Source organism: Harpia harpyja, chromosome 22 (assembly GCF_026419915.1).
Source record: "Harpia harpyja isolate bHarHar1 chromosome 22, bHarHar1 primary haplotype, whole genome shotgun sequence".
NCBI lineage: Eukaryota > Metazoa > Chordata > Aves > Accipitriformes > Accipitridae > Harpia > Harpia harpyja.
In genome coordinates this window covers 5,098,361-5,124,613 of record NC_068961.1, presented here as the reverse complement: position 1 = coordinate 5,124,613, position 26,253 = coordinate 5,098,361, and the positions used below count along the sequence as shown (strand labels likewise).

The 26,253-nt window shown below is 40.6% G+C and overlaps 1 protein-coding gene across 1 annotated transcript in view; it reads right to left on the bottom strand.

Annotated features, from left to right (window-relative positions):
* The window catches only part of ANOS1 (anosmin 1), a 149,633-nt gene that overhangs the window by 101,531 nt on the left and 21,849 nt on the right, over nucleotides 1–26,253 (bottom strand). The window contains exon 2 of the mRNA XM_052774008.1: nucleotides 19,081–19,128. Coding sequence (XP_052629968.1) covers nucleotides 19,081–19,128 — 48 coding nt within the window. The remainder of the gene's footprint in view (nucleotides 1–19,080; nucleotides 19,129–26,253) is intronic.

Below are 26,253 nucleotides of genomic sequence, written 5' to 3'. Positions count from 1 at the left end.
CAAATAAGCCTTTCCCTGAAGATGATGATGACCTACTTACTTGCCATTTAAGGAATTAAATTCTTCTTTCTGCAATACTTTCAAACCCTTATTAAATCTAGGAAACATGAAAATCAGATGATTTCCCCTACAGCCAGATATTACTTTGAATGAAGTACATATTGTGATTTTATGCACTACTATTACCCTTTAACAAAAAATGTATTTATTTCCACACAGTAACGCTACATTATTTTAGTTCTCCTGGTTTCAGTTTATTTAATGGTAGGGGTAGAAACAAGGCAAGAAACCTACTAACCAAACCTCTTTTTTTAAGCACTAATTTGTTATTCAAATGTATTATGTAACTACAAATTAATTTTAAAATATTCAGTTATGAAACCAAAATACTTAATTCATCTTTTGAAGAAAATGAGCAATTAAAAGGTGATTATTTTCTGTATCATGACCCCACCAAAAAATATAGGTTACAATTATCGTAGGAGTTGTGTGTGAGGACACAAAGTGAAAGATTACTTTGGATGAGGAAATTGTGCAGCAGGAACAGCTGAACTCTAAAGAAACACAACACTTCTGTCATGCAGATACCTTCAATGATAAATAATGGTAGGAAAATAGAACACTAAATAATATATGGGCGGAAGAGATCTCCAGTAGAAAGACGTTGGAGTTTTTCTCTGAGACACCAGTGGTTAAGAAGTATTTGCTGAGTTGATGATCTTCCAAGGTGGAAAAGATAGGTTTGGTAATGTTTTCATTGATTTAAATAGTTACTCGTCAGTTCTCATTGTCTCGATGCTTCTTTACATCTACAACTCCTAACCTTCCAAAAATCTCACCCAAAAACCTCCAATTTCCTCCCTGGCTCATAGCCCCTTAGGAGCTTTATACCTGCCACCTGGTGAGTGAATAATGATACCCTCAGATATCACTCAACGGTATGATCCAGATCCAAACAAAAATGAACCGCTGTAGCCGGAGCGATCGCTGCCTGCTGGCTCCGACCATACCTCCCATGAGCAATCCTGCCACCCAGACGCCAGCATGGTTAGTTCTCCTCCTACCAACACCTGCGTGGACCTGGCCGGGGATGCGTTTGGGGCTCTGTATTGTATTGTCAGGCCAAACTGAAAGAATTCCAGACATTAGGAAGAGCAACACATCAGAATCCATGTGATGCTAAAGCCTGATTCAAGTGGACCTAAGTTGAAAACAATGATAAAGTGGCAACTACTGTTTAACCAATATCTTCGTTGTTTACTAGGGCTAACAGGGTGTTCATATTTATGTAAAAGAAAAATAAGTCTATTTCCCTCCCAAAGGAGTTCAAAATTCAGTTAGTAACAATATAGCTAAACGTTTTACATAAACCATCAAGTTGGAGATATTTCATTCCTAATATGAAACTGCTTTAAAAATTGATTCTGCATTCCTAACTCTGGAAAATGCCTACTATCTTCAGAGGGTGCAGTTCAAATCCCAAGTGCCGTAACTGAATTTTCTTTTCCTGCTCGTGCCCTGATTTATCGTGGATATTTAGTTTCAATATATTTTGAATACAAACAATATCACCTCTGTGAGAAAAAAGCATAGGCACCTGTTTTCTTTATCCGAAGTCAGCAGCTGCAAACTCTGGCATTTGTTGGAATCCACACGTTTTACATCTTAAAGCAAGCACAACATTACATATTCTGAGGTAAAGATCCTTGTTCATAACTCAGTCTCCTGGTTCACACTCCAAAGGAAAAATCCCTTTCCAGAATTAATTATGGCAGCAATCCTTTCATTCCTAAATGCATAAGCTGAAAGCACCTTCCTGAAAAAGGAAATCCCTTTTATGCGCACATGCACCAGCATCAAAATAGTACAATGCTGAATAGTTAGCCTTCGTCTTCTTTCATTTCAGTGGAGTGGATCCCCCTGGTATTCCTGCATGGGGAAGTCCTTAGGTTGAACGTGAACCCAAAATACCTCTTCACATTTCCCATACACATTAAATACGTATGTCAACATTCAAGAAATATGGCTATGATTTTCCCCATCACTTTACACCCCAAGTAACCGTTCACTTACATCAAATGAGGATGAAAAGCAATTTTAAACTAGACTGCAGGAAGTAAGTAGCCTTTAGACCCAACTGCAGACACATAAGTAACTTCAGAAAGGTTACAGTATTGGAAAACAGGTCTGAGTATTTTCCTGTCACTATCTTAGTTTGGGGAATTTGTATCTGTATAGTTCTATGCTGCCTCTGTGTGTTTAAGTTCGTCAGGCCATTGAAATAGCTAAAAACATTCGATTTGACTAAAATCAGAATGCATGTTTGGAATCCGTATAGTAGGTGTGATTACTATGGAAGAACTGTCAAAACCAGTTACCTTTTTGACCCGTTAACTTGAGACTATACCCCGAACTGACTTTAAGCAGAACTTTCTAAGGAAATTCAGTGAGGAGATCTGCTTAAAATCCATGGCAGAAAACCAGCTTTTTAACACTGCACCCTTTCAGAAACATTTTTGTCTGTTGTACATAGAGAGTTATTCTAATATACAGACAGTGCTAAAAGGCAATTAACTCTTTAATGCCTGATTAAATATCACACAGTGTTACAAAACGAAACCTGCAATTTCTGTTTTAGGACAGACCACGCTTCTGTGCTTAGATAGCTTCCCAATTCTTTGCAGGCACTCAGAAGTGGAAAACAATCATGGCTCCCACTTCCAGCTCAATGCTTTCCTTACAGCTCAATGCGTGTGTGGAGAAAAGGGCGCTTACATCCTTGTCTGTGCCTCAAAGACAGTTGCCTTCCTCTCAGCACAGCATCCTCATCTACCTAAGAACATTTTTATATCTCCTTCAATATTATGGTAATGGAGAAACTCCAAGGTAGGTCACTTGAAAAAGCACAGTCTTGCCATATGGATGGATATAAAGCTTGTTTGAAGTCAGTATTCCTTACTTCAGTGGGTTTTGAAAAATGCCCTGGGTCTAGTCAAGCAAAACTTTTAAAGTCAAGGCTGAGATACGGACATGCATGGTTTTCAGGCTCTGTCCCTTTACAGTGGCTTGAATATATTTTATTACTACATTAAAGGTCAATGCAAGTACATTTTGTCTTTGTCACTTAACTAGAGCTATATTTGATCTAACTCTGCAGTTGTCTCCCACAAGAGGAGAAAAGGATCATAGATTTAAACACACTATTACAGTCTGTTTTGCACTAAGAATTAATTAGGTTAATGAAATGTAATTTAATAAGATAAAATTAAGATTCTGATCTCAACTGCAAAGTTATAAATTTTGTACAGATTCTATGACTTGTATGAGCTATTAAAATTTCCAAATAGTAATTCATGCATCTGAGCTTAAGGAACTAAGATTGTATTTGGGAAATCAAAATCTCAAATACACTTCCATGTTATATATTACTCTCCACACATATTGTGCAAAGTTATTGAAAGAAGAAAAAAAAATATGTACAAGGTTTGAGCAAACTGAGTGGTGAGAGACCTGTGCAAGCGCTAAAGATTTAGAAGGATAAATCTGTTGTTTTGTTTTCAAGCAGATTTACTGCTAATTTTCCTTAGTCTTAGTCGTACTGTCTGTCTTTACTGTCTGACCAGTGTTGCTCCAGTGATGATTGGCCTTCTGCTAGATGTTACTTAATCAACTGCTTTCTAGATGACAAAAATTTACAGTTGATTAGGCTGCATAGCTCCGTTGCCATTTCAAAAGTTTCTAGGAAGGGATTATTTTTGTGCTCAAATACCTCTAAATAAAGGGTTCTGCAGTCTGAATATCCCTGGATTCTGAACAGTGTTCACTGAAGCAGAGAAAGCTAAGTTAAAGAAGCATTTAGTGCTTCAGCATGCCAGCTTCAATAAATATCTGTCGGGTATGCGTGTGTGCGTGCGCACCCATGCACGCATTTCTCCCTTTAGGTGTAGTGTATGTCTGTATATAGTGTAGAGTATGCAGACTTAAGGTCTAAAGCCAGCACTTGCGTTTTTGAGACCAGAGTTGAGACTGCTATGCTATTATCCTCAAAGCCAGTGTTGGCACAATTCAGTCATTAACGACAATTTTGTGTCCTTTCTCCGTGAAAGAGGGCTACTTAATCTTTGGCTGGTTATGCTCAGCATTGGCTCAGTTTGCTCTGTGTTCAGTAGTTCAAATTTCAAACAGCACAGTGGTCAGACTTGCTTACCTCTGTTAACAAGCGGACCAGATACAACTGGCCAGAAAAGCAGGCTCCAAAAGAGCCAACCTTTTCTATAAACCCACGATGAAGATCAATGAGAAACTCAGCAGAATTCTGCATCAACAAAAACCTGGGGTACAGGGACAGACAACCAATATGATCCTTTCTTCCCTGCCTATCATAAGGGCTCTAGCAGCGATGATAATCTTTTACCAGGAGAAAAATGAAAATAACTTTATTCTAACCATTCGTCCTAGAAACAGAAAGTTATCAGCAGGACCATTCAGAGCGAAGGCCAAGTAAAACACCTTCCATCGAGCCCTGAGGTATGTTCTTCAAGACAAAAACATTTAAGCTGAACAAAACAATAAAGAGCTGAGAAACCAAAACCAGTGTCTTGAAAAGGACATACCCTTTATGTTTCACAGTACCACATAAAAATAAGTAATAGGGCTTAAGTAAGTTTATTCTAGCAGCAGGTTATTCCAGACCTGCAGGTTTACTTACCTATGGAGAGTCTAGCTGGTAACACAGTATTAGACTGGAAGGATGACTGCCATGATCCAATATGGCAACTGGGAAGAATATGAACTTTCTTCATTTCCACTTATTTCAGTGTCCCATGTTCTAATACAACTGGGTTTTTGATACTCAAAAAATAAAACTTGTATTTACAAATATAGAGCGATACATCACAGGATTACAAAGTACTGTAAACCTTGTTTGGATTTTAACTCTGTTTCTTTGTCAGTTCTGAAGGCCCTTAGAGAACAAAGGGATTCTTGTCATCACAGCACATTTATACACTAAAGCTTTTGTATAAACATAAACACTGAATCACAAAGCTTTCTTCTATTTCCCCAAACACAAATATCCAGAAACTTCGGTCAACCTATTTCTTAGCTAGTTCAGCTTTAATCATCTAACCACTATGGTTCTCTCAGCCCCCTCTACCTTTTTATAGATGAATATAATAAAAAAATCAAATCATCCATAAGAATGCAAGCAATAAGCATTACATCTGCCCTCTTATTTCTTATATGCTCAGGATTATTTTATCTATTTATCACACCAATAATCTTACCAATTCTTCTGAGCTCTGATTCTATTAAATGGTTTTACCTTATCTTTTGCTAGATGAAAGAAAAACACTCTCTCTAGCAGATCAGGAAAGAAATTTTTATTCATTCCTTCTTTTTAGCCAAAAATCAAAACATCCACTACCTCACCCTCTCAAAGGTGGTACTTAAATCACGATAGATTGACAATACCAGGAACCACTATTCCTCTTAAATTTTACAAAGCTATCCCTATCCTGCTGTAGCTTTCTTGTGTAAATAACAGTGGCTCAACACACTTTCCAGCAGAGATGTGAGTTTCCAGGCTAAGAAACCTGGAATGTTCCAGCTACTTCAGGCTAATGATCTCTCAAATGCACACTAATATGTTTGATAAAAGTCTCCCAGCATGTGTGCACAGAATGCTTACCATAAGAATGACAGCACTGTGGGCAGGGCAAATCGCTGACACCATTTCAGACTGAGTTAGATGCTGGAGGCACAAATTAAAACTGTGAGCTTTCATTTCAGTGGGCTTTGACAGATGGAAGAGTGCATCAAATCTCTAATTGTTTAAACCATTAACTCATCTTTCCACCTGCATTATCTTTGGAAAGAGCTCAGCTGGAAGCCTGAAACAATTGCTCACAGACTGAATTCAGGAGTGTGTATTATTCTAAAAAGAAATTAGAGTTGTCTTTTTGAAACAGTCTGTTTATTTGGCTGCAGCATTTGTAAACTTATTTATCTTTATTTTCACATTTTCCTCTCAGTTCTGAAGACTCAAAAAATAGCCTTTCAGCCTTTCTGCAGAATCAGTCAATCAGGGACCACTGTCCTGGCTGCTGGGAACAAGAAGGTTGTACTGCAATTCACAGTGCATTATGATGATCCCCATTTATCTCCAGTCCTTGTAAATGCCACTGCACATGCAGCTCTAAATTATGCCTGCTGGTCTTTTGACTTTCAGTTGCTTACAAAAAGAAAAACTTGTGTAAGGAGCTGTAAAAAAAAAATTATCTCTACTTCACAAACTCTCTTGAAATGTCTTTCCCAGTCATTTTGCCCCCCCTTAGGGCTAAAATACATTTTTCACTAAACCAGTATCAATGTAGAGCACTTTGTCATTTCATGATACTCTCACTAGCATTCGACTCTTACTGTTGTTTTACAGGGAAGCACCTGTTATGTGCTCAGCACTTCCAAGTACTTGAGAAGAACGGCCTCGGCACTATGGAGCTCACGCTGTAAAAGCAAACGCAAAATGGAGCAGCAACAGCAAATGCTATGCATTTACATACAGTTTAGCAAGACTCGCTGTTAGTAAGATGACAGAAGGCAGTGGGATTTTAAGAACAGGACGGGAGCTTTGTGACTGACAGTAAGCAGGAGTCATTTTGGCCTTAGAAAGCATAAGCAGAAAAGAAGAAAACATAGGACCATGAATACCATTAAGGGACTGGAGCATCTGCCATATACGGAGAAGCTCAGAGAGATGGGACTGTTCAGCCTGGAGAGAAGAATGTTCAGGGGGATCTTAGCCATGTTTATAAATACCTGATAGGAAGCAATGAAGAAGAGGGAGCCAGGCTCTTCTCAGTCATGCCCACGGACCAGACGAGGCAATGGACACAAATTAAAAAACAGGAAATACAAAAACTTTTTACTGAGCGGGTGGTCAAACACTGGAACAGGTTGCCCGGAGAGGTTGTGGTCTTCATCTGTGGAGATACTCAAAACCCAACTGGATGTGGTTCTGGACAACCTGCTCTAGCTGACCCTGCTTGAGTAGGGGGGTTGCACTAGAAGTTCTCAAGAGGTTCCTTCCAACCTAAACAATTCACTGATTCTTTGGTAGATTTGTAAGAAACAGGTAGATGGGCATACAGAATAATGACACTAGTGGAGAGAAAGAGGCAAAATACCATATAAACATTTTCAGAGGATAAATTAAGGAAAGACAAAGTTTTAAACAAGAATTATGTAAAGATTTGGAAGTTAAATCCAATAGCAAAGGTGAAGGCAGTGGGGGAATTCAAAACACAACATAAACCAGTTTATTGCCATTGTACAAAAAGCAAACGTCCATTACGACGTTATTATCCTTGAAGTACTTCAGTCATCCTTGCAGACTATTTCATTGGGCCAGATTCTGATAGTGTTTCACACCTCAAGTAGTACCTTAATCCACACATAGCTGTTAGTGGGAGGTTGATCAACAAATTTAATGGTTAATGTAATACTTTAGTTCAAGTGAGTTAATTGATGACGTCAAGACTGGCGGCAGCCTGGGCTGCAGTGATCATGCACTGATGGAGTTCACAGTCCTATGGGTCAGGCGAAGGGTGAAGTCAGGACCCTGAATTTTAGGAAAGCAAAGTTCCAGCTCTTCAAGGAGTTAGTCAATAGGACGCCCTGGGAAACTGCCCTCAGGGATGAAGGAGCAGAACGGAGCTGGCAGATCATTAAGGGCACTTTCCATAGAGTGCAAGAGCTCTTGATCCCCAGCTGTAAGAAATCAGGAAAGGAAGGCAAGAGACTGGCATGGAGGAGTGGAGACCTGCTAGCCAAACTAAAGGGCAAGAAGGAAATGCACACGCAGCAGAAGCAGGGACAGGTATCCTGGGAAGAGTACAGGAACACTGCATGGTTGTGTAGGGATGGAGTCAAGAAGGCCAAGACACAGGTGGAGCTTAACTTGGCAAGGGACACAAAGAATAAGAAGGGCTTCTATAAGTATGTCAGCCAGAAAAGGAAGGTCAAAGAAAGGGTACCCCCCTGATGAGCAAGACTGGCAAACTGGTAACAATGGACAAGGAGAAGGCTGAGGTACTCAACAACTTTTTTGCCTCAGTCTTCACTAGCAACTTCTCTTCCCACACCTCTCAAGTGGATGGACTGCAAGGCAGAGACCGAGAGAGCAAAGTGCCTCCCACTGTAAGAGAAGATCACATTCGTGACCACCTGAGGAACCTGAACATACATAAGTCTATGGGACCTGACAAGATGCACTCCAGAGCCCTGAGGGAATTGGCTGATGTAGTTGCCGAGCCACTCTCCATGATATTTGAACAGCCATGGCAGTCATGTGAAGTCCCTGGTGACTGGAAAAAGAGAAACACTGCACCCATTTTTAAAAAGGGTAGAAAGGAGGACCCTGGGAACTACCGACCTCTCAGCCTCACCTCTGTGCCTGGGAAGATCATGGAACAGATCCTCCTAGAAGCTATGCTATGGCACATGGAGGGCAGGGAGGTGATTTGAGACAGCCAGCATGGCTTCACCAAGGGCAAGTCTTGCCTGACCAACCTAGTGACCTTCTATGATGGAGTGACTACATCAGTGGACAAGGGAAGAGCTACTGATGTCATCTCTTTGGACTTCTGTAAAGCCTTTGACGTGGTCCCCCACAACATCCTTCTCTCTAAAGTGGAGAGATATGGATTTGATGGATGGACTGTTCAGCGGATGAGGAATTGGCTGGATGGTTGCATCCACAGGGTAGAGGTCAATGGCTCAACATCCAGATGGAGATCAGTGACAAGTGGTGTCCCTCAGGGGTCTGTATTGGGACCAGTACTGATTAATATCTTCGTCCATGACATAGACAGTGGGATCAAGTGCACCCTCAGCAAATTTGCAGATGACACAAAGCTGAGTGGCTGACATGCCTGAGGGATAGGATGCCATTCATAGAGACCTGGACAAGCTCAAGAAGTGGGCCCATGTGAACCTCATGAGGTTCAACAAGGCCAAATGCAAGGTGCTGCACCTGGGTCGGGGCAACCCCGTGTATCAATACAGGCTGGGGGATGAAGGGATTGAGGGCAGCCTTGCCAAGAAGGACTTGGGGGTACTGGTGGATGAAAAGCTGGACATGAGCCAGCAACGTGTGCTCACAGCCCAGAAAGCCAACCATATCCTGGGCTGCATCGAAAGAAGCATGGCCAGCAGGTCGAGGGAGGGGATTCGGTCCCTCTGCTCTGCTCTCGTGAGAGCCCACCTGCAGTACTGCGTCCAACTATGGAGTCCTCAGTACAGAAAAAACATGGACCTGTTGGAGCAGGTCCAGAGGAGGGACACAAAAATGATCAGAGGGCTGGAACACCTCTCCTGTCAGGAAAGGCTGAGAGAGTTGTGTTGTTCAGCCTAGAGAAGAGAAGGCTCCAGGGAGACCATACTGCAGCCTTTCAGTACTTAAAGGGGGCTTATAAGAAAGATAGGGACAAACATTTTAGTAGGGCCCGTTGTGATAGGACAAGGGGTAATGGTTTTAAACTAAAAGACGGTAGATTCAGACTAGATAAAAGGAAGAAATTTTTTACAGTAAGGGTGGTGAAACACTGGAACAGATTGCCCAGAGAAGCTGTAGAAGCCCCATCCCTGGAAACATTCAAGGTCAGGTTGGACGGGGCTCTGAGCAACCTGATCTAGTTGAAGACATCCCTGCTCACTGCAGGGGGGTTGGACAAGATGACCTTTAAAGGTCCCTTCCAATCCAAACTATTCTATGATTAAATAAAGGGGAAATTACTGGTCAAAGTAAACAAGAAGACTGAAACAGACCCTTCACCAGTGTGCAGTCAGTATATGTATATAGTCAGTGGGGTAATATGCATAAGAAAAAAATACAGTTGTGAAAATTGGTGGATGTTTTCTGCTTTTCTCCCTAACCCACTAAGTAAACTGTATTTCATTTTAAGAAGCAATATAATGAAACTGCCAGATAACATCTGTATATAGGATAAAAACAAGAATACTATTTTCTACCCTTATGAATATTGGTAATTGCAAGTAAAGATGTAGAAGATCAGCTCTGGAAAACACAAATCTAATAACAACCATATCTGAGCAAAATTCTTCTCTCAACACTGAACACACATCTCTCTACTCAGAATTTCTCATTAATGTCAGTGAGAATTATGCTTGCAGAAAGAACTAGAATCCATACAGATTTCATTATGTAACTTTTATTTATAAAATCTCTCTTAGAAAAGAAAAAGGAAAAATATTCTGAGACCTACCACTTTAACAAATGATAAATCTCTAACAAAAAGTGTCATAAATATTTCTCAACAGCAGCACTATTCACTCTGGTTTGGACACTGTATATTCAACTAATGGTATTTTAAACACTGACCTATCCTACCCTTCCCTCCCTAGCAGCTGCCATTACACCCAAAAATAAAAAAAGATTAAGTTTTTTCTACACATTTCTGTGGACACATATTTAGCTAACAGTCGCAAGAGCATTCAAGACGCCTTTAGAAGACCTTGAACAGAATAAACAAGAAGACAAAAAAAGATGCCAATTAGAACACAGGTGCGCATTCCACGATAAAGGGAACTTGGCACAAAGAACCTCAATTCGGCAGTTTATTTTGACCAATTAGACTGAGACAAGTTTCGCATGTTTTAGTTGGTATAACCAATTATGTCCTGTGTTTATGCGTGTGTACAGTTAGTATAACCAATTATATCTTATGTTTATGCACGTGTACAGTGTTGATATAACCAATCATATTTTATGCTTGTGCGCGTGTACAGTGACTTTGCAGAATATGTGACTATAAGTATGTGTGTGTTTTAGCAATAAGGGGTCATCTGTTGTCTGCTCTCAAGATTACAGGCGTCCGTCTACTTCAATCTCCTCACATTTCCATTTAGACAGAGCATTTCCAGTATTAATGAAAGTTACAGATGTGTATCAAAGCCGACTGACTACCTGTGTTGGAAATAACTTGAATTCTTTAATCTGAAATAACAGATCAGATTATTATATGTTAGATGAGATCAATACATTACAGACACTACTTCATCGTGTATATAACCTGTAAATAATTACTTAGGTAACTCAGAGTATGAGATATAGAAAATATGAACTAATGGGAGGTGAAAAGGAGGAATAAGACCAAAGTAGGTTTTATTTGCATACCTACACATGTAACTTATGTCAAAATATTATTTATTTCTGTTTTTAAAGACAGCCTACAGATGATAAGCACGAAAATATTTTTAATTGCAATATGAAAGCCAAACACTTTGCTATGATGCAAGACTTAAGTCCAACTTGCACAAGTATACTGGATCTATCAGATTCCAGTTTTAACTGTCTTCCCCCAACCAGATAATACACTCTGCAGAGCTTCTATTTTGAATTTCTCTGCTGGGCCAGCTGTTGGCAACAGGAGCTGGGGTTTTGTGTAGTCATGTATGTGGAAGAAAAGAAGGGAGTGTCTACTTGTCTGGTTCTCTCCCCAAACAAGCTTTTGACCCATGTGGCGTCCAGGAATGAGGAGAGATGACTGAGATCCAGGTGCTGGCCAATGACTCTGTGTCAAGAAATACTGAGGCCAGCCCAAACCAGTCCATTTTGCTGTTTCTCAGTCTCTCCACTTTGCAGCTCCACTTTCTCATGCTGTTGTGTATGGGCCCACCTGTGCATTACTCAGCAAGTCTGACAAGCTGCCAGTAATCTACTGGTAAAGTAAAACAAAATAAATGCTAAATTTAAACTTTCATTACCTAGACCAAATCTGAATGGAACCTCGGGACATAAAGTAAGTTCTATACCATGTAGTATCAATTCTAATGAGGGTGGCAATACTGGTGTGAACATTTATGCTGCTCCTGGGAGCATGGAGGGCTCAAGAGCATATCTGAAATGCTTGTACACCAATGCATGCGGTATGAGAAACAAACAGGATGAACTGGAGGCGTTGGTTAGTTCCTGGAACTATGATATAATTGGTATTAGTGAGACTTGGCGGAATGAGTCCCACGACTGGAGTGCTGGGATGGAGGGCTACAGGCTGTTCAGGAGGGATAGGCAAGGCAGGAGAGGTGGAGGTCGCACTATACGTAAGGGAGAGGTTTATTTGTACAGCCCTTACAATTAGCGACAATGTGGTTGACAGCCTCTGCATGAAGATTAGGTGGATGGAAAACAAAGGTGATGTTGCAGTGGGTGTCTACTACCAATCAACCAGCCAGGATGTTAGCACTGATGAGTTATTCTATAGGCAATTAGAAGAAATTTCCAGATTGGTAGCCCTTGTCCTTATAGGAGATTTCAACTTCCCAGATATCAACTGGGAATATCATACTGCTGTGACAAGGAGGACTTGGAAATTCTTGAAGTTTGTGGGAGATAACTTCTTGTGACAGGTACTCAGTGAGCCAACTAGGAAAGATGCCCTCCTAGACTTGCTGGTTGTGATTAGAGAAGGACTTGTGGGGGATGTGATGGTAGGTGGCTGTCTTGGCCACAGTGGTCATAAGTGGTAATAAGAAAAGGGACAGCAGAGTTGCTACCCTGGACTTCGGGAGGGCAAACCTTAAGCTATGCAGGGAGCTATTCAGCAGAGTACCCTGGAATCTGCTTTTGAGGGCTTAGGAGTCCACAAGTGTTGCTCAGTTTTTAAGAACTACCCTTCAGAAGCACAGGAGCAGGCAATTCCACTGTGTTCTAAGTCAAGCAAGCAGGGCAGAAGACCAGCTTGGCTGAACAGGGAACACCTCATGGAGCTCAAGAGGAAAAAAGAAATTGCATGATCTCTGGAACCAAGGTCAGGCTTTGCAGGAAGATTACAGAGCTGTGATTTGCATATGCGAGGGAGAAGACACAAAAGGCCAAAACTCAATTAGAGTTGAAACTGGCCAGTGTTGTGTCAGATAACAAGAAGGCTTTTTTAAGTATGTTAATAGCAAGAGGAGATCTAAGGAAAACATGGGACTGATACTTGTTGAAGATGGTCACCTGACTAATAGGGATGAAGAAAAGGTGGAGGCATTCAGTCCTTCTTTTGCCTCAGTCTTTCATCATACTGATAGACCTTGGGCTGCCCAGTGCCCTGAGTCAGAGGACCACGAGGGTGGGAACGGTGACTTTCCCTTTGTGGACACGGAAATTGTAAGGGACCAGCTGTATCAGCTGAACGTTCACAAGTCCCTGGGGCCTAATGGGATTCATCCCAGAGTTCGGAAGGAGCTAGCGGATGTTACGGCAGGAGCCCTCTCGATCAGCTGCCAAAGGTCTTGGGAGTCTGGGGAGGTCCCCGCTGACTGGAAGCTAGCCAGTGTTATTCCAAACTACAAAAAGGGTGAGGGAAGACCCAGGGAACTACAGACCTGCTAGCCTAATCTCAGTTCCTGGAAAAATTATGGAGAAGATTATACTGCGTACTGTTGAAAGGCATTTAAAGAATAATGCAGTCATCAGGCACAGTCAACATGGATTCACAAAGGGAAAGTCCTGTTTAACCAATTTGAAACCTTCTATCATAAGGTCACCTGCCCAGTGGGTGAAGGGAAGACGGTGAATGTAGTTTTTCTGGATTTTAGTAAGGCTTTTGATACTGTCCCTCACAGCATCCCTCTTGACAAGTTGTCCAACTGTGGGATGAGCAGGTACACGGTGTGCTGGGTGAAGAACTGGCTGAAGGGCAGAGCTCAAAGGGTTGTAGTGAATGGATGGTGACCGGTCACCAGCGGTGTTCCTCTGGGCTCAGTTCTAGGGCCAGTTCCACTCAGTGTATTTATCAGCGATCTGGATGCAGGAGTTGAAGGCACCATTAGCAAGTTTGCTGATGATACCAAACTGGGAGGTGCTGTTGACTGTCTGGAGGGACAAGATGCCTTGCAGAGGGATCTAGATAGATTGGAGCATTGGGCTATGATTAATGGGATGAAATTTAACAAGTCCAAATGCCGGATTCTGCACCTGGGACAATAATGCCAGGCACAGGAATAAACTGGGAGAGGAGTGGCTGGAGAGCAGCCCTGCAGAAAGGCATCTGGGGGTGCTGGTCGGCAGCAGGCTCAATGTGAGTCAGCCGTGTGCCGGGGCAGCCAAGAGGGCAAACTGCACCCTGGGGGGCATCAAACCCAGCATGACCAGTCAGTCAAAAGAGGGGATTATCCCGCTGTATTCAGCACTGGTGCGGCCTCACCCTGAGTACTGTGTGCGGTTCTGGGCCCCACAATTTCAGAAGGATGGCAAGGTCCTTGAATGCGTCCAGAGGAGGGCAACAAAGGTGGTGAAAGGGCTGGAAGGAATGTCCTGTGAGGAGCAGCTGAGAACTTTTGGCTTGTCTAGTTTGGAGAAGAGGAGGCTGAGGGGCGACCTCATGGCTCTGTACAGCTGCCTGAGGAGGGGACGTGGAGAGGGAGGTGCTGAGCTCTTGTTCCTGGGATCCAGTGACGGGACACGTGGGAATGGTTCAAAGCTGCACCGGGGAGGTTTAGACTGGACATTAGGAAGCATTTCTTTACTGAGAGGGTGGTCAAACCCTGGAAGAGGTTTCCTAGAGAGGTGGTCGATGCCCCAAGCCTGTCAGTGCTTAAGATGCATTTGGATAATGCCCTTAACAACATGTTTTAACTTTTGGTCAGCCCTGAACTGGTCAGGCAGTTGGACTAGGTGATCATTGTAGGTCCCTTCCAACTGAAATAGTCTGTTCTATTCTGTTCTGTTCTATGAGGAGCGGCTGAGGGAACTGGGGTTGTTCAGCCTGGAGAAAAGGAGGCTGGGGGGAGACCTGATCGCTCTCTACAACTACCTGAAGGGGGGTTGTAGCGAGGTGGCTGTCAGACTCTTCTCCCATGTAACAAGCGATAGGACGAGAGGAAATGGCCTCAAGTTGTGCCAGGGGAGGTTGAGATTGGATGTTAGGAAATATTTCTTCACTGAAGGGGTTATCAAGCATTGGAACAGGCTGCTCAGGGAAGAGTCACCATCTCTGGAGGTATTTAAAAGTCACGTAGATGTGGCATTTAGGAACATGGTTTAGTGGCGGACTTGGCAGTGTTAGGTTTATGGTTGGACTCGATGATCTTAAAAGTCTTTTCCAACATAAATGATCCTATGATTCTATGATTCTATTCTATTCTATTCCTCTGACTTCCAAAGAAAAACCCACCAAGTTTTCAAGACTCAGTTTCATGCTTAGTATATTAAAGATAGATTAAAAGATTAAAAGAATCAATTTCAGGACCAAATACCTACTGGATTAATATTCACTGTTTTTATCAATATATAAACAACATACGATGTTGTCATATAAAAATACATTAGTTTGTGTGTACAATAGTTCTCAAGCATTATTTTAATTCTAACCAACAGTACCAAAACTTTTCTCCTGGATAAGTTGTAGAAAAATGTCTAAACCTTATTATAAACTTCAATGCCAAAGTGTATTTTTTCAGGGACTATAAGCAATTAAAACACACCAGATATCCACTGTAATTAGAGGGCTAAAAAAAAAAAAAAATTATTTATTCCATTAAATTTCTGATAAAAATTCTTATTCTTCTCAGGCCATAAGATTTAAAAAAAAAGAAAACCAAATACCCGCCATAAAGTAGTAGTGAGAAGAATGAACACAGTAAAAAAGAGCTAAACATAAGAAAAAAGAAAGACAAAACTGTAAAACAATATGAAGGGCATAAGCTCAAACAAAACAACAGAACTATGGATGAAGTTAGACAAAAGAAATTTGGTTTCAAATCTATTTCTGGAGAAGTTCACAACAAACTTCACTGACTACACTGCCAATTTTACCTCAGTAATCATATTCACAGTGGAAGCCAACCAGCCAATTGACAGGATCCCAAGAAAGCCCTCAATCTGCTTCAACTCTGTACAAGCAGACAAGTAGGAGTGCATGTTGCAGGAGTGCACTGAATAAATAACTACTCGAACCAAAAATGGCAATTTATTTAATGATCCTATAATTGTCCTAATTATAACAGAGAATTTTAACATATTGAAATTACCCACCTCATGTCAAAACAGGGCAAGCACTCAAGAGCTCTCTTGTGTTTTATCTTGTAAAATAGCCTCTGGAGAGGTCTTATTCAATTAAATTACATATAAAATCATTGGTGCATATTTTGCTGCTCACAGCCACGCTTTGTGACATGATCCATTAAAATAACAAAAATGAATAGCCATTTGGGATGTAGGTAGTGATCTACAACTGTTCCTGTGAGAGCTAAAACCATTTTAGTTCATTAGATTTGCACCTCTCTGAAAAATTAATAGTTCTCAAAGGTATTCATCTTCAAACTAACAGTTGTTGTCTACACTTATATTAGAGGGCAATGGTATAATAGCTGGAATTAACTTTAGAGGTACTTCACTGACCAAACAAACTTGAACAACATCTTATCAACAACTGTCTTCAACTACAGAAGTATTCTTAAATATAAAGACCACAGACTTCCATAAGGAAAAAAATAATTTTCATTGTATGCTACTAATAAGATATTTTTCCCAGTTATTCTACATACAAAATTGTGGACACAAAATTTCCATGGAATTTTATGCCAGACTGATCTTACTCTCAGAGAATAATGGACAGAGACTTTAGAACAGCTTTTTGTCAGTTCAGGTCTAGGCAAAATGAAACCAAAACAGATATCAAACGTGCAATGCGAGAAAACATGCAAAAGCCCTGTATTGGATGCTTTATGATGTTTTTTTCTTCTCCAGAGCCCCATCTCCCATCCTGGACTTCTACTTTTACAGGCTACTGTCTGCCCTTGGAATGAAAAAAATTCTTCTAAAATAGAATTGGGATAGGTTATGTTACAATTAAGAAGATGGACTACACTGTACCCTTTCTATCTTTAAATTTTTCTATGAAAGAGTAAAATAATAGAAAAGTTACTAAATTAACTACATCATCTTTTATTGCTGTATCAGGTACTGTCTGATACATTGATGCAACCAACTTCCAAATAAAATTTCTCCACTGTGTATCAGATGCAAATACTTGCACAAAAGGTGCTTCTGTGCTTCAAAGTGCCCCCCCTGCTAACAAAGTAGCTGGATGTTTGCTGTCATCTGCACTTTACCATAAATCACCTCAAAAAGCTGTCACTGAACACCACAACCACAAAATAAGGGTGGACACTGGGAAAATCCCTTAGAAAAAATGTCATCTGAGATATTTAGCAGAATCACACTCATATAAACCTCCTCCACCGAGGTGCTGAGCAGCAGTGAAAGGAATTTGCATTTTTAGAAGGTTAACTCAATCCCCTGCATTGCTTTGAAAGTTTCAGTTAGGTAATGCAATTGTTTGACTTTGCATTGCAAAACACAGAAAACCAAAGCTTGCCTGAAAGGAGAACATTCTGCTAATGTTCAGCTCTGCTAACAATTTGACCAAGTTTATATTTATTTCTTTTTCTAAATATGGCAAAGCTGCTTTCTTAAGGAAAATGTACTACCTTCCTAAGAAAGGATGAAAACATAAGGTAACATGACTGTAAAGTATATGTTAAGTAATTTAAAACTCAAACTGTTGTTGCATTTTGTATTATAATATTAATTTGTAGCATTCTTACACTGATTTCAAGAGACTAATACAATCTTAACGTAAACCTTAAATTCATAATACCTTATATATACCTTATGTGGATTCTGTGAACTTGGGAGTGACCCAGAGAAATGTTCCTATAACCTCTGCCCTGCTTTAAAAGCCAGACAACTTTTCTTGTATGATTCCTTCTTTGTTAGGCAGACACAAACCGCTGGAAAACCTTCAGATTACATACCACAGTAGCCTTCATAACTGAATAAAAAAAGAGAATTACATCAGGATCACTATGGTACAAGACCCATGCTTTCCTTAAAAGGCAATTCAGTTATGATGGAACACATTCTCTGCACCTTTGTTTGGGTTTCTTTAAGAATAATGAGATTTCATTGCAGAAGTGCAACCCTTAGCAGCGTGGCACAGCTAATAGGTCATGTTCCATTCTCTTCTTATACTGATGTTGTTATACCCTGTTTTTAATACTGACAAAAGCGATCGACTTTGTTTTATTTTCCTGTGATGGAACAGTCAATAACAAATTGGCCCATTTCCAATCCCATTCATTTCAAGGGAAGCTCGATCAGTGAACCAGTAATCTCAGACTTTAAATGTAGAGAAGAAATTGTCATGTGTTAAAATCAAGGGTTAGCACTAGCATTTACATAGACTACATTATTAAAACAATACAGAACAATGTTACTTGGATTTAATCCCATTTGCAGTACAACTTTCACAGAATAAAGAATAAATATTGAAGTTAAAAAGCCTAAGTTATTGTAGAAATACATTTTCAGGAAGGTTAGACAAAAACACTACTTTCAGCATTTTCAGGTAAATTTCCAATGGATGCGTCTTCCGTGACATTTACAGTCAGCAGCAGGGTGTGTAATTCCCCTTTGACCGACCAAAGCTCTCAAATCATTGTTGCTTCTATCCAGACACCACAGAGAGACTCTTGCCCAGGAGAATCAGTTGACAATTAGCTCACCTACCCTCTAGGCTTTCAGGGCTGAAGTGCTAGGAGAGGACAGGGCATCAGTAGAGCCACTGGGATTTATATCAAGATTTTTTTTCAAAGAAATTCAGCGTCAGGCTAAAAATTAAATACCCAAACTGAATGAAATGTTGAATGTTGGCATACCTTGCTGCTGTTGGAGGAAGATTTTAAAGTGATTGACAGTTTTACTCTCTTATTACCAAAAATACTGAAAGAACACAAATGATATACTAGATTTTAGCCCGTGAAAAGTTTGTTGGTAACCACAGAATTATGTTGGTTTAACTTGATACATATCCTCAAACATGATTCCTTTGTCCTGAAAGAGTACATCACTCTGGTTTAATTTTGTATATTTTATTATAGGGTGAGGTTTCCAAATAAAATATAAACATATGCTTCTGAAAACAGGCTAAGATGAAAAGCACTTAATCTACAGACAAGAGATTTAAAGCAACTAGGTAACTTAAATGAGAGGGGGGAAAAAAAAGGACATACCTTTGAACACTGTTTATGATTCTGGCACCAAGCAAGTGACCCATTGTTCTGAAAGACAAAGAAAAAGTACATGAATATTGATATTTCTTTAGGACTAGACATGATCACCCTAACAGGTTTAAACAGAATACACCATCCAGTTCTGCTTAGAGAATGATGTTGTGTCACAACACTAGTACCAATCCTGACTCCAACACCCTTGTGTTGAGTAAAAGGCTCAGGCAAGTGTAAAGTGACCAGAGAAAAGTTAGGAAAGCATTTCATCAGGCAAGGCTGGTGGAAAACTGACTGAAGTCACCTTTTAGTCCATCTTTGTAAACACTTACTATCTAGACTTGCTAGGAAGCAAACAAAAGGTAACACTTTTATTTAAGAAACTGATACGGATTGGTAGTGATTCATGAACAGAAAACCCATTAGTCACATTTCAATATTGCACAGTACTTAAAATAAATTATCAAGGAAAGATAATGAACACACTTGAAGTAAATGGAAAATTTAATTAAATGCAACATGAGTTGACCAAAAGTCAACCATGCCAGTTTTGATACATTTTTGATAATAAAGTGCATTTCCCAGATCAGGAAACACTATAGCTATCATTTGTCTTGACTGCAGTAAAACAACCAATATAGTATCACATGCAAAATAATAATTTAAGCTAAAGGAAAAGAGAACCTGATGAGAACAGAAAGATAAATATAAAACAGGGACAAACAGCAACCTACTGTTCTGCTAGGTGAGCTTCTGAAGGGTCAATTTTGGAAACAATATCTCCTGGTAAAAAAAACAGCTCAGGAAAGAAAAATGTATGTTTGTGAGGTGAAGAGATGAGACAAAATTGATTGATCGATTCACTTTCCATATAGTGGAAGATGATTGAACCAACATCAGAAAGACCTGAGTGACTGTGGACTGAACACGAGAAATGGGGTACAAACTGTGCAACACAGAGTATATGTTCCTGTACTTAGGAACTTATACATACATATTTCTTCTCTAATTTATAAGGTCATACTCTGGAAACAGAACAGATGAAGATTCCAGTAAATTTGTGATTCAGAATCTGACTACAATGGTGAGTCTATGAGGGAGTAATAGGACATCCTTTCATATGAATTAGGCAATTTCCTCAGGGATGAATTAATGTGATTGTACTACACTTTCACCTTCGGCACTGACTAGACCTAGAAATCAGTCTCCAAGGAAGAGAAATTCAGGTAGGCCAGAATGCAAAGGACTAGCAGGACTATACTTTTTTCTCTTTTTTTTTTTGTTTGTTTGTTTTAATAAGGGGAGATGCACATAATGGAATAATATATATACATGTGCTGGTTTTGGCTGGAATAGAGTTAATTTTCTTCACAGTAGCTACTATGGGGCTATGTTTTGGATCTGTGCTGAAAACAGTGTTGATAACCCAGGGATGTTTTCGTTCCTGCTGAGCAGTGCTCACACAGAGCCAAGGGCTTTTCTGCTTCTCACCCCACCCCAGCAGCGAGCAGCCTGGGGGGGCACAAGGAGTTGGGAGGGGCAGCTGACCCCAACTGACCCAAGAGATAGTCCAGACCATAGGACATTATGATCAGCAGATAAAGCTGGGGGAAGAAGAAGGAAGAGAGGGACGTTGGGAGTGCTGGCGTTTGTCTTCCCAAGTCACCATTACGCGTGGTGGAGCCCTGCTGTCCTGGAGATGGCTGAACACCTGCCTGCCCATGGGAAGTGGGGAATGGATTCCTTGGTTTGCTTTGCTTGTGCGCAGCTTTTACTTTACATATTAAACTGTCTTTATCTCAACCCACGAGTTTTCTCACTTTTACTCCGATTCTCTCCCCCATCCCACCGTGGAGGGGAGTGAGTGAGTGAGTGGCTGGGGTTAAACCACGACAATATGTAACTTTTTGTATAAAAATCACACAGATAAAGCCAAATCATTCTCTGGATGTACAACAACTACAAATCAGAAGCAGAAAGAGATACATTAGCATGCATTGAAACCAAGCCAACTACACCAGTTTCTCAAAACAGCAGTACTCTGTTTTGATCTCAGCGAAGGTCATAAGCTTGAATAAAATGACTTGCTACCACAACTATGAAGTCTATCCTTTGAAGCTGGATCTCTCTTAGTGAATGTTTGAGGAGATCATGTTTGTGCATGTCTTCATACAAGTATGTAGTCACGCCTTCACACAAGCTCCCAAGATGTAGCCAACAGGTCAAGGGCAGAGATCGTCCCTCTCTACTCAGCTCCCGTGAGATCCCACCTGCAGTACCGCGTCCAGCTCCCAGGTCTCCAGCACAGCAAAGACGTGGACCTGTTGGAGCAGGTCCAGAGGAGGGCCACAAAGATGATCAGAGGGCTGGAACACCTCTCCTCTGAAGACAGGCTGAGGGAGTTGGGGTTGTTCAGCTGGGAGAAGAGAAGGCTCTGGGGAGACCTTACTGCGACCTTTCAATATATAAAGGGGGCTTTTAGAAAAGACAGAGAGAGACTTTTTTACCAAGGCCTGTAGTGACAGAAAAAGGGGCAACAGTTTTAAACCGAAAGAGCGTAGAAATAGATTGGACATAAGGAAGAAATTCTTTACAATACGGGTGCTGAGACACTGGAGCAGCTTGTCCATATAAGTGGTAGATGCCCCATCACTGGAAGTGTTCAAAATCAGGTTGGACAAGGGCTTTAAGCAACCTGATCTCATGAAAGATGTCCCCTCCCAGGGCAGGGGGGTGGACTAGATGACCTTTAAAGGTCCCTTTCCAACCCAAACCATTCTGTGATTCTATGACTATGAAGATTGTTCAACTCACACACTCAGAGAATGATTGAGGTTGGAAGGGACCTCTGGAGGTCACCTGGTTCAACACCCCTGCTCAAGCATGGACACCGACAGCCCGTTGCCCAGGACCAAGTCCAGAAAGCTTTTGACTATCTCCAGAGTGGAAGACTCCACAACCTCCCTGGGCAACCTCTGCCAGTGCTCAGTCACCCTCATGGGAAAAAAAATTGTTTCCTGATACTCAAGAGGGAGTCTCCTGAGTTTCAATTTGTGCCCATTGCCTCTGGTCCTGGGCACCACAGAAAAGAGCCTGGCTCCATCTTCTTCGCATCCTCCCATCAGGTATTTATACACGTTAATGAGATCTCCCCCCCTCAGCCTTCTCTTCTGTAGGCTAAATCATCTCAGTGCTCTCAGCCTTTCTTCATAGGAGAGATGCTCCAGTCCCTGCAGCATCTTCATGGCCCTTCACTGGACTCTCTCCGGTATGTCCTTGTCTCTCTTGTACTGAGGAGCCCCAGAACTGGACACAGCACTCCAGCTGTGGCCTCACCAGTGCTGACGAGAGGGAAAGGACCACCTCTCTCGATCTGCTGGCAATACTGTGCCTAATGCAGACCAGGATACCATTAGCCTTCTTTTCTGCAGGGGCACGTTGGTGGCTCATGTTCACCTCGGCATCCACCAAGACCCCCAGGACCTTTTCTGCAGAGCTGCTTTCCAGATGGGTGGCCCCCAGCATATATATTCAGACCGCCTGGCATTTTTGCCTGACTTCCTATTCATTGGGAGGGACTGCTCCTGAGCTTTGAGGAGGTGATCCTTGAATATTAACCAGCTTTCTTGGGCTCCCTCTCCCTCCAGAGCCTTATCTCATGGGACTCCCTTCCAAGCAGATCTTTGAAGAAGCCAAAGTCTGCTCTCCTGAAATTGTTCCAAATATCTTTGCAGCTGTCACAGGATTTTGGCCCCAACACAAAAACGTAGCAAAAAGAACCAAAATTCTTTTTTTTCAAGATGCTGTACACCAAAAGGACCAGAAAGCACAGCAAGTAAAAGGACAGAAACAGACTGGATTCTGACTCACATGTTCCCATCAGATAGTTTGTGGAAACTAAAGCCTTCATACAGCAAAGAACATAAATCTGCTTTTAACCAAAACACAAGTTATTCTAACAGTATCAACAGCTAAGCGCACTCTTCTATGCACTGATGGACCAACTGAATTAAAAAAAAAAAACAACAGATCTATTCCAAGATCAGTAGCAGAAACAAATTTTTGGTTAGATCAGTCATCTGAGGGCATATCCTTTCTCACTTAGAGATGAACACAGCTCACTAAGATGGTTCCATAAAAATACCAATGGTGAGTCACTTCCAAGGACAATTCAGAATCACCTTCCAATTTTTTCTTAAGCTTCTGTTAGCAGGAAAGACAAAAAGGTGGAAGATAATTAGTCTACAAACTTGGGCATTTCAGCCACGCAAGATAAATCACTGCCTTCTTCATTTTGAGCATTAAGCATATTTTGAATCTGATACAAAAGTAACAGAGATCTGTGAAAGTAACACAGATTTGGACCAGACACATCAGGAAGTTCAGGAACTGAAACTAAAGCATTGAATTTGAATGTTACTCTTGTACTTTAAGAACCAAACTAATGCAAATTATACTTATGCTTTCACCTCAACTTTTAGTCTGAACTCGATATATATACTTTAGTCTGAACTTTATATATGCCATTTTTTTCATATGAGCTATAATGCTAAAAATTTCTATTCCTGTATTACCTAAGGAGCTCTGGGAATGGTAAATGTAAAGACATATCCAGTCCTTTCCACTTGTAAGCCTATTTAGGAGCAATTTAAAAATTTTAGTTCGTACAATTTAATTTCAATGCTTAACGAAAAATTATTTTGTCTTATCTTCCCAGCAGATTACAATGTGATCGTTATTTGATTTTATAATACCATTTTTATCTGCCGTTACTGTAGAATTTAGCTAAAACTGACATTTGCTAGCGTAAGAATAGCTAACTATGAGCACCATGTCAGGTCCAACCCCTTCAAAAAGAGAGACACATAAATAGAAGATATAAAACTTTAGAACAGCCGTAAATAACATATGCTAGTGGGAATACTTCAGTATTACCCTCAATGCTGTATGAGGATTTATTATTTCTATTTACAGGTCTAGCCAGCAGGAATGTTAAAACGATATTTTATGTGCTACTTTCAATTTATCCACCCTTTCTTCTTAATATAAAATGTGACAGAGGTAGCTGATTGCAATAACAGATTAGTAGTAGCTCACCACTTTGTTTCAGTTATGCTGCTGCTTTTCACTGAACTAGAAAAAGCACTCCTGCTTTTGAATTATATCTGTTACTTGAGACCATAATGCCATAAATGTCCAGATGTGTGGCTCCCCTACTTCGTAATTTCAATGTCTACAACTGTTTTCGTTTTTCTGCTGAAAACTATTACCACTTGAATTAAAAAGTAAGTTTAGCAAAACATAAAACTATTGTTTAGCAACTTCAACTTCACACAAACTAACACGATGTGAATGGATCTTTCATTGTACAAGGTGAAAGAGCAAATTCTACAGGCTTCCTTTGAACAACAGGGTATCATAGGAAGCAGGAATGCTAAATGAACGCTCTCCTCCACTCTGCATCTTAGCAAATGGTTAATCTAAGTTACACAAATGTTCAGTTGTGATTTTTTTTCTGCTTTTAATCTAGTGTACCTGGCTGAAATTGTAATTTCAAACTATCAGAAATTTGTGTTTTATCTGCAGTACTGTACATGCTCCAGCATCCTCATCCTGACCTGATTTATGCTAATGAGAGTTTTGACTTAGTCTTTAGTGGTGGCTTAAGTCTGCTGTGCAGAAATGGCCTCGAGGAAGAGTTAAATACCACTGTTTCTGCCCACCTATAAGCCTTCCACCAGTGTACCTTCAGGGCAACCTTAAAGTATCTTAATCTGTATACTGAAGAGGAGAAGAAACTGTGCTCAGTGGGGCAAACTCCAAATATTATATCTTCCCAGCACTGACGTGTCATAAAAGATGTCAGGCAGACAAAGACAGGACTAAAACAGTCTCCAACATCACATAGGAGATGGAGGCAACAGGGACTCAGGTCACCACCTGAGCCCCACACGTTTTCAGTCTGCCAGAAAGGAAACTGTAGACAAACAGAATCAGACCTTCAAAGACCAGGAATGTTTGACACGTGTAAGGCAAAAGCTGACAAAAGCAAAGACAGGAGAGAAAAAAGAAAAGAAATGGGGGGGGGGGGGGGCACAAAAAGAAAAAAAAAATTAGACAAATACTGCAAGATTTATCATTCAATTTTTTCATGAAAATACAGGCCACAAGTATTTTCAATGAAACTGATAAATTGGCATCTCTAATTAGCCTTCTAGGCTTCATTTCAGCAAGTATACGTGCACGCTTGCTTTCCTCTGGTAGACCACAAATGTCCTTGGGCCTAAACAGTTAAGACAGAAACATCTGTGTTCTGTGCCCTCCTACGCCTTGAAAAAAGAAAAGTTGTGCAGCACCTCTTGTAACAAAAAAATGCATGTAGAGAGGCAATGAAGAATCAATCTTCATCTATCTACAGTGTGCCCCAGGGAAAAAAATTAATAACCTTCACAAGCAAGTAAAAACTGGCCTTTTATTGGAGCAATGGCAAAAAGAAAAAGAATTTCCTTCATTTGCATCTCTGTCCATAATTATGTTAGGAGATACAACCCTTCTTTTGAAATGCCAGAGATCAGCTGTGAAAAATGAACTAGCCACTTCATCTGCTATGACAGTACCTGTATATCTACTATCAGGTTTGGAAGTCTTTTCTCTCCTGCCCAATATTCAATTCACATTTGAGTGAAACCGCTATCTCTCAGAAGTGGCCACTCCTGACGACCTCACTGATTCTTTCAAAATGACAAAAAAGCATAGAAATAAGCCCTTCAAATAACAGTACCCACTGATGTGACACAGAACATTTGAGTAGACAAATCAATAGCTACTGCAATGATGAATTTAAAGAGGCAGTTTCCCAACATTTTCCTGTCTCTTGAGATTAAATATGAACTTGTGGTAGATGTATGGACAGGGGAACCAAAGTCCCACCTCTCCTGGGCTCTGGTATTTAGTTATCTTTTGCATATGAAAAAACAGAACACATTTTTCTTTGAAAATATGGCAGAAAAATGAAATGAGGATAACCTTTTATACAGCAGCTTCAACACTTGCCCCAGAAGTCTTTCACCAAGCTAAAGCAAATTTAAGCCCTTATGCACTTTGAAATGACTCTTAGCAACAGGCTAGAGTGACGACTGAAACCTGGCCAGCAAAACTGAACCACTCTATAGAAATGAA